The sequence below is a fragment of the Ambystoma mexicanum genome, chromosome 6p, assembly GCF_040938575.1.
Source record: "Ambystoma mexicanum isolate Mex_15411 chromosome 6p, UKY_AmexF1_1, whole genome shotgun sequence".
NCBI lineage: Eukaryota > Metazoa > Chordata > Amphibia > Caudata > Ambystomatidae > Ambystoma > Ambystoma mexicanum.
Genome location: NC_090935.1, coordinates 1,354,285,152 through 1,354,298,772, shown reverse-complemented (window position 1 = coordinate 1,354,298,772; position 13,621 = coordinate 1,354,285,152). Strand labels below are relative to the sequence as shown.

Below are 13,621 nucleotides of genomic sequence, written 5' to 3'. Positions count from 1 at the left end.
ACGTCAGGAACCGGCAATCCTCGCAGTCATCGGTGGCGTGGCTTTCGCCGAGGGACCAGAGGCAGATATTATGCGGGTCCGTGATGAACATCTTCGAACAGCAGTCCCGACATTTTTAAAGCCAGACTTCGGGGTAGTAGAAGAAGATGAAGACATCGTACACGAAGAAAGAATCGAGTGCGCTGAGATTCCAAAGCAAACACTTTTGCGGAAAAAACGGAACTGGGGCTACGGGTGCCGTGCGTTCTATATATAACATCCAGTGACGTCGACCCTCAACGGAGGCCCTCGAGGGACAACAGATCGACGCCATCGACGCAGGACGCCCTCTGCCGAAAATGTTCCAAAGCAGCACAGCTGTGGACATTACCCTTCATAGATCTGGAATACGTCAGAGGACACAATCCCCTCGAAGTCAGGGTTCAAGTACGTTTCTTTAAAAAGGCAGACAAGAGAGGTTTAAAAGTCACTATAGTTTATATTTTGTTTTTAGGGCTGAACAGCGTTGAGCCGGGCTTCGAGGGGATTTTACTATATTTGAGCTGGTGCCACGACTTGAGTCGTGTTGTCCCTTTTGCAAGTCAGCATTGAGCTGGTTTGATGTGTGGGATCCTGTTCAATTAAATCGGGTTTGAGGCAGTCAAGTTGATGGCTTTAAGGTTCGAGGCAGTGGCCGAATCTGTTGGGAAACTATGTTTCTGCTGGGTCGAGTCACTGTTCAATACAGTTGCTTCCATGAAGTCAAGCCAGTCATATGTTCGTTTCCATGAGCCGTGCCGCGGTCCAGATGGTTGAGAGGCAGGTAAGCAGTTTTAAGTTGCATAGAGTGCTGTGAGAAACCTGAAGGTGTCTCCCTAACTAGTCCCCAGGGATCCGTCATCCAGGTGGCCAGGACACAGCCATCGCTATTGGATCCAGTTCCTGGGGGTGGACCAGTGAGGGAGGATCACCTGGATGGGGGGTCCTTGGGGAGTGGGATACAGATGGGTGAGACGCGGTATCCCCCTTTTTTCAACACCTTTTCCCCATCCTGCCACGTAGGATATTCCAAAACAACACCCCCCGCCCCACTTTTCTGGCACAAACACTTTTTCACAACACAAAAGACAACAGACTAACACCAGAGCTGTTTACCTGACATGCCCCAATAAAAGGGTCAGGCAAAGTCAGGCAATTGGTCAGAATCACACACTCCTGACGGCCCGTTCCCTTCTCCACAGGGATAAAAGTTGGAGCACAACAGCACAGGACGAGCAAGGCAGACCGCATGACATGAGAGCTAACTCAGCACAGCAGTTCAAGAGGAGGAGAAAGGCGGCGCATAACGACAGGGTGACAAAGAGAGAAGCGACCTTGCCCTTTCCGACCAACACCCGTGAAACCTGCGCGGATGGAATCATAAGACCGCGAACAATAGCCAGCGTGTGTTGCAGTAGATGTCAACGGAAGATGAGACCCTCCTCCGCTGATTACCATGCCGGGGAGAGACGCTTGTCTCAGTGGTACCAACCTTGACTCCAAGGAGAAAGAAAGCCAAGCGGTTCATCACAGCTGGTGAGTCGAGGAGAGTCGATAAGAAACCGAACTATGTTGAACGAAAAGTAGCAAACGGCTAATTTGAACTTTGAAAGGCTTAAAGAAACTATTTATAAAAAAGGGGGGGAAACCAGCAGCAGAGGAGTCCAGCACCACGTGGGTGCTCACGCAGGAAACTCTGGGTGGTTACCCGATGGTAGAAACTACCATAACCAGAAGGCCTTGGGAAGAGGCCAGAAGAGGTCAAAGTGATCATACAGGGGTCTTGTAAAATCCTCTCTACCGTTGGAAGTCTTTGCCCAGCAGATGATTGTGAAGAAAAGGGAAGTGAATCCTGCTTGGTGAAATTAACGCATGAACAGTGTGTTGACAGGAGTGATCCCGACCGAGGGATGTCCACAGTGAATTGTTTGAAAAGACATTCAGACTCTTGAATGCAAGTAGTATTGTAAGACCAGGAGAAGTGGATTGTTCCCCTGGGCATTGGGATCCGCATCCGGCAGAGGGAGATTCCAAAAGAAAGGCCTGAGCCCGATTGAGGGAAGTTTGGGGTCTGAGCCTGGGAGAGGGAGACCGAGGGGGTGGAAAGTCATCACCCCAAGGCTCATTTGGAAAGGAACATTTTGTTTGTTTGTTGAATACATCAGGCCCTCAAAAGTCAAGAGACTTTTTATTGAAAAGACACTTAACCATTGAAGAAGCCGATTGCTCGTACGGAACTGTCGGCTCGTGCTGGGAAAGCTCGAGTGTGTACTGTGCTCAACAGATCCACCTTGTCCCATGCTCAAAACCTGCGGAAGGGGGACCCCTGGCGATCACATCCTGACTTATTTGTGAACACTTTTATTGAAAATCCTATCCCACACTCTTTCTGTAATTAGTTGAAGGGATTTGGCAATAGTTTTTTTTGTATAGGCCTTTTACTTGGACAAGACGCCACAAGGACTGCCTTATTTTTTGTTTGATGGTTGAAGCTTGCTCCTATCTTAGATTTAGGTTAGGCGTTTTTCCACCCTGCACGTAATAGTTTAATAAACACCCTTGAACTGTGATCACTTGTGTCTGTCTTTACTGTTGCCACCATGAGTTCCTTACAGTGCCAAGTAAAGCATCATGGTTCATGCAGCATCTCGAAGCGAGTCTAGCATGGCTGAACCAGCTCTTAAGGTGATGAAACATGGTTCCAGCCGAGCGACGTCTGGGTTGCTGGGAGGCACAATTCACGGTGCCCAGAGACAAGGCGGGTCTTTAACTCTGTTCTTCCACTCAAGGAAACTGGTCTGAAACCTGCAGGGGTTCTTTCACCTCTAGTGAGCATGATCCTGGTCCCAGTGCACAGGCAGAAGAAAGGACTTGGTCCAACTGCAATGTCACTGCCACTGTCCCCTGGGGATGGTTAGGGAGCAGAGCTTGTGACTGCCTACTTTTTTTCTCCTATATTGCAGAGGACTTTGGAATAGGCTGCATTCCCAACAGAGGCCCAGTGAATCCTTGTAAGAGTTAAAAAATGAATCAACTAACAGGATCTCCTGCCCTTGTAAAGGTAAACTGCTATAGCGAAATCGTCCAGAACAAGCCTCTTTCAGGGGTCCCATCCAGTGTGAGGTAACACGTGTCTTTTGCATTATGACATCATACCCAGAGTGCTTTGCAGGATGTTGTGGAGAGCCCTAGCAAAACCCAAGAGGGTGTCACCCCTCTCCTGGCCTACCCCCTCTCCTCTAGGATACTCTAACTCCACCCCTTCCCATGTCTCCTGACTTCCGAAGGATTATGGTGAACAGTACCTTGGTGTGAGAGTGGCTTATGTCTGGGCTGCTTTTGAAGCACCAGTTCCCAGAGGGGCTCCCACAGAGGGTGCATGTGCAATGTGGGGGAAAGGTGTTTACCTTCCTCAGAAAGATCCAAGAGGCAGCTTCCTGGGCATTTTCCCACATGGGTGTCATGGACACAACACACTACAAGCTCCAAGAACTCCCGGCATGTATACCACAGCAATAGCCACACTTCAATAATACTTTATATACAAATAAGCCTTGTGGAGATTTACTCCAGGGCTCTGTTCATACAATGCATGGTCTATTAGTGTATTCTTCCCATTTTAACACAGGATCACTACACCATCTTAGACATAATGGATGTTCAAAACTAATATTCCATGTCCAGATCTATTTGATTAGAGTGACATAACTGTGCACTTCTTAAACAAAACTATATTCCTCCTTTATCACTAAATAGAATATGCATTCATATATACATGAAATTACAGTGTAAACCAAACATTACAATGTTCACAATCGAAATTCCTTAGGATTGATAGATAATTCTAAATGGGCTGGCTCCCGACCTTCGACAAATGTGGAAAACAGAGCAGAGGAATGTCTTGAGGAGTATAGGAAGAGTGGATCCAAAGGGTACAGTGTAGCAATATTTTGCAGATTTACAAAGAGTGGTCAGAGAGTGGAGCCAAGCAGTAGTCTACGGGCCTTAGTCATGTTAATGAGGTTGAGGTCACCCATGATGCATGGAGGGACATCAGCCGGGAGAGTTTTCAACAATAGGTCGAGATCATGCGTCCCCGATGGGGCAGTAACTGAGCTGCATAACGAGCGGGGAGCAAGGAGCTGGAGAGAGATGTGCTCAAAAGAAAAGGAAAAGAAGGGGAACAAATTTTGTGATTTTGATAAGATACATCAAAAAGTAGGAGGAAGCAGACTCAGTGTGGAGGGCAACCAAAACATCTAATTAAAACGATTTAAAACATAACGCCATCTTTGAATTTAGTCATTCACATAGTCCATACACATATACAAAAAATATAAAGCGCTGTTCGCTACTTTTAAATGATGCATTAAACACACAATTATTGAGCTAAAGTGCAAGCGCCAAGCATGATCATTAAAGAATAACAACTCAAATGTGCAAATTCGTGACCTTGGGCCTCATTCTGACCGTGCCAGTATCCTGGCAGTAGAGCCGCCAAGATGCTGGCAAATATAGTTACAGTTTCCAGCACCCGGTCCGGCGGCATTGCCGGATTACCGGTGCCGGTAATGAGAGCTTTTTTTGCCGGTAGGGCGCCTGGCTTACCTCCAGCTTGGAGGTAACCTATGTACCCCAGCACCAAACCCGTAGTCGGCCATTCCGGTAAAGTGCCAGTATTCACGAATACCAGCACTTTTTTTACCGGACTGGCCCTCATAGAATGAGGCCCATTGTCACAAGCAGAAAAGTGCAAGCAATGGGGCCAGCAGCAGCAGTGAAAACAAAAGGAGTATCAAAGCTCAATAGAGCCAATAAATTCAAACCCTGCTGGGCAAAATAGCTACATTTGAAAAAATATATATGAAAAAATATGTGGCTCTAATCATGCCATCACAAATGGGTTAGCTTCATTCCACATGTAGAATTTTACATAAGGACAAAGGAAGAGCAGCAATAAGTCTAACATAATAAAATGCTCACGTGTGTGATGATGGACATTGTACGAATGTCCAGCAGCATGGACACCAGCCAAATCGGCTAACATTCTAGAATATGGAAATATAGGCATTAATATGCAAAAGAGCCCAAACCGATGCTAAAGTAGTGCCCCATGTAGGAGAGGAAGGGAGGCAGGAGAGCAAGAAGAAAAATTCAAGTTCAGTAAAGTGAGAAAGGAGGAGTGGAGGATAAGACTGGTGAGATGGATTCAAGGAAGATATCACAAAGCAAATTACTCACAGTTTTAAACCTAGATGAGCAGCCATGTAACAGAGGCTGGGCAAAGTATAGGGGAGGGCGAGTTCAGCTAACATGCAAAGCGGCAATACCCTTTACCAAGCCTCTGTGCTAAGCCACCCAGGTGAGTCTGCCCAGTAACAAGGTGTAATCAGCAAGAGGCTAGGTCATGTGGGCCACTTGTGGCCCAATCAGCCTCTGGCAGCAACAAAAGAGGCCAGTCAAGAGCTCTAGATGGAGGAAGAGCTTGCCTCCATCCTTAGGCTGGCTGGACAAGGCCTGCACAAAGGCTCAGAAAGCTCTCCGTCAGCAGACAGCAGGCAGTGGCAAGTGTGAGGAGGGCACACAGAACCCAATATGCTTTAAGGACCCCTAAGAACAAAATGGAGCAATGTACCTTGCTTGTTACAGGCGAGTAGAGAATTCACAACTAGACTTCAATAAATGGAATAAAGCACTCCCACTGTAATTTAGAAGGCTATTGCAAGTCACCAAGTAGTTCTGCGAGCAAATATGGGCACAAGGCAGGTTTCCTTTAGTAGGATACAGAAGTCTAAGGTGACTTGCAATATTCTTTTAGCAAAAGGGATATTTTGTATCCCCTAAATACATGGTCAGTCAATCATCCAAATTAACAAACTATCATTTGATCGCTCTGATGCAAGAAATAGTCCAGTTGTTGAATTGTTTAATAAATAAATCTAGATTCGGCTCAGTTGGGAAAACACCCACCATTAGGCGAGCCTGCAGACAGATTTATGCTGTTCTGTGTTAAACCTCAACAGTGTGCTAAATTTACAGAGTAGACAAATGTCTCATTTACCAACTGATCGAATTCATAACGGCAGTTAGTTCAAAAGAATGGAATCTGGGCATCAAATGCAGAATCCCAAAATAGCGAATTTCTGGACCCCATTTCACTGCATATTTATGTGGGTTGGAGGGGGTAATAGAAATGTGGAGGGTTATGGGGAGTGGTGCAGGTGGTCTCCCCATAATAATATATATATACACATATATCTCAAATGGGGGACACACACACACAAAAAGTAATACAAAATAAAATCGGCATTTTGTGATTCAGTATTTTATTTTCAACAATATCACGTAGATCCAGAATCTGAAAAGCTAGCAACTGCTTTAAATACATGTTTAGTGGCTGTTGTATTCTGCAGGGAGCTACTTTTCACCAAGTGTGCTGGCTCTGGCAGCAGGCATTGTGACATGGATCAACAGTAAAGTAAGGAACAAGTAACTTACCTGTAACTGTTGTTCTCCAGCATGGGTCTGGCATGGATTCACATGCTCATGAATATTCCCCGTCGTCAGGCTGGGAATCCTCGGTAAAGAAAAAATCAGTATCAGTTTCGTTTCTGATCTGTCTTTCTTAGTAGTAACCAATCACTGATCTCTGGGTCATACTGTCCCCAGCCAATGACTGCCCTCTCCCTAAGCCCGCCTCTGGCAGCCATCCTCAGATTTGGTGGCACGCAAAGTGGCAGTATGACCAAGTGAAGAGCCGCAGAGGGGTAGGCGGGAGGGTTCGCATGTGAATCCATGCCAGACCCATGCTGGAGAACAACAGTTACAGGTAAGTAACTTGTTCCTTCTCCAGCATGGGGACTGGCATGGATTCACATGTTCATGAATAAAAGAATACATAGCAGTACACATGCACAACCATGGGAGGCGGCAGCAGGCTCAACATTAAGCAATACAACAACTCAACATTAAGCATCTCTTACCTCCTCACCAGGCTCACCTTAGGCGAACAGGTTGCGCAGCACTGCTTGGCCGACCCTGGACTCCTCCCTGGAGTCCCGATCGACACAGTAGAATCTTGTGAAGGTGTGCGTCGACCTCCACGTAGCAGCCCTACAGATGTCCAGCAGGGTTACACCAGACAGGAACGCCGTGGTAGCAGCGATCGCTCTGGTCAAATGGGCTCTCCGACGGCCAGGCAGCGGTCGGTTTGCCAACCGGTGACAATGCATGTTGCAGCCGGAGAGCCATCTGGAAATGGAAGTCTTCGAGAGAGCCTTCCCTTGATTCACAGACCCAAAGTTCACGAATAGCTGTGAAGTCTTCCGAAAACTCTTCGTGCGGTCCACGTAGAACTTCAGCGCTCTGGCTACTTCCAGCGAGTGCAAAGTCCTCTCGGCCGGCGTCAAAGGCGACAGGAAGAAAACTGGTAACACCAAGGGCTCGTTGAGGTGGAAGTCCGACGGCACCTTGGGCATGAAGGAGGGGTGTGTCCGAAGCACCACCCTTGTGTCATGAAAAGTCAAGCATGGAGGCTTGCAAGATAGGGCCTGAATCTCTCCCACTCGTTGTGCAGAGGTGATGGCCAAGAGGAACGCTGTCTTCCATGACAGGAACTTCAAGGGCGCCGAGTGCATAGGCTCGAATGGGGCTCCCATGAGCCTGGTCAGCACCGCATTAAGCTCCCACGCCGGGGCAGGAGCCTTCACCGGCGGGAATGAACGGAATAGTCCCTTCACAAATTCCTTTACCAGGCGATGAGACCACAAGGACGCCTGTCCCGTATGTCCTGGTATATTGGGAGATGGCAGCCAGATGTATTTTTATGGAGGTGTGAGCCAGTCCAGCCTTGGCCAGCAACAGTAAGTACGGCAGCACTTGAGGGGCCGTAATCTGCAGAGAGTTAATCTTCTGTGCACGGCACCAGACAGTGAACCTCTTCCATTTATGACCATAACACTTGAGAGTTGAGGACGCCCTAGCCTTTGCAAGAACCTCTCTGCAATCAGCCGGGATATCGTACCCTCCAATCTCTAGTGCTGCAGGAGCCAGGCCTGCAAGTTCAGCGACTGTGGGTCGTGGTGTAGAATGGCGCCTCCTTCTCTGGAGAGAAGATCCGCGTCTGCCGGCAGCCTGACTGGCGGGGACGTTGACAAGTCCAGAAGGTCCGGGAGCCAGATCTGCCTCGGCCACGCCGGTGCGACGAGGATCATCCTGCACCTGGACATCTTGAGTCCGATGAGACGGAGCAGCAACGGCAACGGAGGGAATGCGTATAGAAACAGGCCGCCCCAAGGGAACGAGAAAGCATCGCCCATGCTCCTCGGCTGTGGGAACCTGCTGGCGAACTCTGGCACTTGGAGTTCGTCGCCGTCGCGAACAGGTCGATCTGGGGTTTGCCCCATCGTTGGAAGAGTCGATCCACTTGATCCTGTCGCAGTTCCCACTCGTGGCACGAGCGCAGCTCCCTGCTGAGTGAGTCGGCGATGGTGTTTTTTTATTCCTGCCAGGTGGAAGGGAACCAGAAACATCCCCTGGGCGACGGCCCAGTGCCACAGATCCTGGGCCTCCTTGGATAGGGCTGGGGATCTGGTGCCTCCCTGCTTCCGCATGTAGAACATCGTGGTGGTGTTGTCGATGAAGATCCTCACCACCTTGTCCTTGAGGGACGGGAGGAATGAGCATCTCCTTTACCTCCAACAGCAGTTGAGGGACATGATTCTCCTTCCTGGCCACGGGAGGAATGCAAGGGCACCTCTTTAGGAATTCTAGTGAGTGCCCGTTGGCCAGGGTGTCCAACACCCAACGATCGGTGGAGATGGACTCCCACACCCTGACGAACTTCGTCAGTCGGCCTCCCACTGGGGTGCTTCGGTGGGGGCCCGACCACCCGGCCGGGTCAGCTTGAGCCATCCTTGTCGTCGGAGGCAAACTCCGTTGCCCAGTTGGCGAAATCCGGTATCGGCAATGTCACACCGTAATGGCGTGATCCGACGCCACCTCGCCCTCCTGCAGTATTTCTAGGGCCTCTGCCCTTTTTTCATCAGGCAGGAAATCTATCAGGGGCGCCATCTTGAACCAGAGCTCCCTGTCGTAGCGGGCCACGATTGCTAAGGCATTGGCCGCCTTAATCGTCGTCGCCGCCGACGAGATGACCCGTCATCCCATAGAGTCCAACTTCTTGCCCTCGCTGTCCGGTGGGGAAGTGGAAGTTGAAGACGCCGCGCCCGCTGCCTTCTTCTTAGCCGCTGACGAGACGACCGAGTCCGGCGTGGGCTGGGCCCTGAGGCACAAGGGGACGGCATCGGGGACTCGGTACTTCTTCTCGTACCTGTCCCTCTTGGCGGGTGTCATGGCAGGGTTCTTGAGGACGGCAAGCCCCTCGTCCCAGATGTCGTCGAGTAAAGGCACAGCGAGGACCGTCTTCCTCTTAGCCTGTCGTCGTTGGTACAGAAACCCCTCCTTGTTCTGTTCTTCAGGGCAGAGCTGGAAGAGCTCGGATGCCCTGGTTATCATGGCATGGAAAGAGCCAACCTCATCGGCTGTGGACGCCTGTGGGGGTGTCGAAGGGATGTCTGCTGTGTCATCGCCGCCGTCGTCCGTCCCCGTCGCCGCATCCGTCGCCGTATCCTCTCCCGGCGAGGGGGATGAGGGGTCCACCGGGCCTCGCAGGCACTAAGGGCAGAGCGGGGTGGACTCTTCTCCGCTTGTTCAGAGAGTTTCCTGACGGGCCTGGTTCTGGATCCTCCGTCGGGGTCCTTGGTAATCTCGTCCTTATCTCGGTACATATGGATTGGATTGCCAACAAAATGGCCGCCGAGCTATCCTGGGGCTCGGGCAATGGCTGCGACGGACGGGAAGGCCTTTCCACTGGGCCCTGTTCGTCATCCTCGTCGCTGTCTTCGATCACGTCAGCAGGGACCGTCCCCTGGGATCGAACCTTCTCGAACCTCTCGTTGAGGTTTATGAACCTCTCGTTGAAGCCTATGGACCTTTCGTTGAGGCCCCTCTTGGTCTCCACCAGTTCCTCCTCAGAGTCTGATTCCGAGTCTGAAGCGGCCACCGCCCCCCCTCCCTCTTTTTCAGCCGGGGGCTTCACGGGGGTCTTAGCGGTGGGCTGGAAAGAGGATTCCCTCCGTGGTGGGAGAGATACTCTGGGCCCAGAGGCCGTTTCCACTGGCGTAGTCTCAGCCGGCTCCGCCAGGGTCGCAGAGACCACTCCGGTAGAGGCCGTAGCCGGGTGGATCAAGGCCCTCACCACCTTAGGTGCGTGCTGGGCCTTCGCCTTGAGGGGAGGGTCAACGCCTCGCTCCCCCTTCGAGATCGGGTCCGCTCCAGCGGCCTACCCGGGTTCTCGGACTTCTTCCCCAAACCAGAGCGCTGGCTCGTGGTCGAACGTGCCGGGAAGCAGCGCTCCGAAGAGCCCGACCTATCGGCGCTCCCGGAGCCCGCAGACTCGCGGTGCTTGGCCTTATGTTGGGCCCCCATCGCTGGGGCGCCCTCAAAGGACTTAGAAGCCCGCTCAACCTTCTTCGCCTTCTCACTTACTGTGCCCTTCGCCAGCCAGGAGGCGAGGCGGGAACGACGATCTTGTTTGGTCCGTTCCGACAGGTTCTTGCAGAACGCACAGTCCTTCTCCACATGCGTCTTGTCCCCATGGAGGCAGTAGAGACATCGCGTATGCTCGTCCTCCCTGAAAACGTTATATAATCCGCATCCAGGGCAGTTCCTGAACAGCTTGGATACGGGCGTCGAGCTTCCTTTGTCCTGGGCCATGTCTGTTGGGTAGGCCGCAGATCTTCCGGAATCCTCCAAGAAGTGTAAAGTCGACGAAAACTTCACCCTTGAGGGGCGTAGAAGAATTCCGAAACGGGTCCCCGTTATCAGAAGTAGAAACGGAGGAGCTTGAAGCTCGATTAAACCTAAAAATGACAAAATCTCCTGAAAAAAGCGTGAAAACGCATTAAAAAACTCGAGAGCTAAGCACGAGGACTGCCAACACTTGAGCGTGCCGTAAAAATCTGAGGATGGCTGCCAGAGGCGGGGCTGAGGGAGAGGGCAGTCATTGGCTGGGGGCAGTATGACCCAGAGGTCAGTGATTGGTTACTACTAAGAAAGACAGATCAGAAACGAAACTGATACGGATTTTTTCTTTACCGAGGATTCCCAGCCGGACGACGGGGAATATTCATGAGCATGGGAATCCATGCCAGACCCCATGCTGGAGAACAGTGATATAACCTCTGTGGAACAACATTACATGCAGGCTTTCATACAGATACAGCAGGCTCACATATATTACAAAAGAACATTGATGAAAGGTTACAAAGGAAATTATTGCAGGTTCCAATTCCCATGTACTAACGGAAAACCAAGTTAGCAGTCCTGCAAACTAAATACAGGGTTGTCCAGCTCCAGGCCTCGAAGACCAGAATCCCAACTGGGTTTCAGAACTTCCCCTCTAATATTCATGAGAAAGAAATTTGCATACATTTACAATCATTGTATGCAAATGTATCTCATGATTATTAATGGAGCTGGACAACCCTGAACTAGAACATCACAGCATAAAATGATGGCATAATCCACTGATGAATAAGTATAGCCTGAACCAGAGTAAAATCAGTCTGGCTTACCGCTGGCACGTGTGCAGGGCTTCCTTCATTGTACTAATTCCCATTTGGATATCTTGCTGTTCAAACGTCATAGCAGCCTGCATAACTATGATGGTGCTGTACCCAAGAGCATGATACATGCTGTCTTTGGCCCTGGGAAAGTAAAACAAAAATGTTAATACCAAGTATCCTACTGTTATTTTAGGTATGTATGGTGAACTCCCTGTAAATAAAAAGTGGCAAAGGTGTGGCATCACGTTTATGAATTAGTTTCATTTTACAATCCAAGTTGTCAGAAAGAGAAAAAAACATCAATGTTCAGACTTCAATAATGCTTGTGAGTAAATTAACATGTTCATCATCCTTATAGCCTCTGAGAATACATATACTGTATACAAAAGTCTGTCAAATCAACACATCATGCAGGATGCACGACAACATTTAGAGCAACAAAAGAAATTCAAAAGCCCTGGTGCTGGACTGGAGAATTTCAGAAAAGCATCTTGGAATATGAAGCCTGCACGCCACGCGGATGTCTTCCCAAATGACCAACTTCTCACCCATCAACCTGTCACTGGAAAGGGAACTGAGAAGACAGTCGCCCTCAACTACATGAGTAGATCTTCAAAGAATCTCTTGCAAGAGGACCAGACCTGCTTGTGGCCCAGATGCAGCATTGAGATCACAAACATCCAGGTCTGCAACAGAAAACTCCTCCTAGCGGATAAGGACCGCCTCTGGCTTCCTATTCTGCTCAAATTTTCTGCTCACCTGGTCAACCACAACATGCTGCTCAACACCTTTGCCACCCAAATGGGATTTGAAGAGCCAGTCATTTGCTGTCCATATGGGCTTCTGTACATATCAATGATGTTCAGTAGCCTGCAGAGTGCCACAAGGATCCATCTTCTCCACAGTCTTCAACCTCTAACACTGAGCTACCACTGGGGGAACTTTGTGTAGAACTCAACATCGAAATCCCCTGGACTGCAAACAACACAGCTCTATTTGAAGGTCAGCCGAGTCAATGACATTTACCCGATAAAACGCTACTTCTCTCATTCAACTAGAACTCCATATACCATCCCGTATAACACATCCAGGCTTGTTATGTTATGTTAATTACACTTATAAGGCGCCAAAGCCCGCAGGCATCCAGGCGCCGAAAGACAGAAGAAGTTGCAGACAGAGCTGGAGTTATTCTATTCAAACAATATAGTCTTCAACTGTTTACGAAAAACAAGGTGGTTTTCTGTCAGGTGCATCTGTGTCGGAAGAGAATTCCAGGCTTGCGCGCCTCGGACACAAAAGGCCCTACCTAAACCACGAGACCTTTTTATCCGGGGCAAAGCTAACAGAGACCCAACCGAGGAACGTAAGCTTCTTGTTGGTTGATAGACATTTATCTTTTGCTTCAAATAAGCCGGAGCGTTTCCAAAAATACACTTATGACATGTGGTAAGTATTTTAAATTGGATACGAGCTGCCACTGGAAGCCAGTGAAGTTTTCTTCTGGCCGTACTGGTGGGTTCCGAGCTTTTCATCTGGAAAACGATTCTAACAGCTGCATTTTGTATCTTCTGCAACTGTTGGATGTCAGCTTTATTAGCTCCCCCCAACAGTGCATTACAATAGTCTATGCGGTTAGTATTACTGCTCTCACAAGTTTTATGCGATTTTCTACTGAAATCAACGGGGCTACTTGTCTCAAAACCTTTAGGTGGTAGTTTGTGTGGGTAGTGATGGCAGTAACATGTGCCTCACTATCCAAACTTTCCTCCATATAGGTACCCAAAGTCTTAACTTTCTTTACGGTTTTGATTTTAGCACCTTCTATCATAAAACAATTATAGTCTGGGCTTAGTTTGAGTTGGGCATGCTGGGAGCCGAAGAGCATCAGCTCCGTTTTCGCAGCATTCAAACAGAGCCAATTAGTTGACATCCATTGTTTTATGACTTCATATGCTTCGGCTACTGTTTGTTGGTCA

General features: G+C 49.3%; 1 protein-coding gene across 5 annotated transcripts in view; it reads right to left on the bottom strand.

Annotated features, from left to right (window-relative positions):
* Window positions 1-13,621, bottom strand: part of TTC39B (tetratricopeptide repeat domain 39B) — a 906,668-nt gene that overhangs the window by 271,298 nt on the left and 621,749 nt on the right. For all 5 annotated transcript variants that reach the window (XM_069626054.1, XM_069626053.1, XM_069626052.1 and 2 more), the window contains one exon: window positions 11,655-11,786. In XM_069626054.1, coding sequence (XP_069482155.1) covers window positions 11,655-11,786 — 132 coding nt within the window. The remainder of the gene's footprint in view (window positions 1-11,654; window positions 11,787-13,621) is intronic.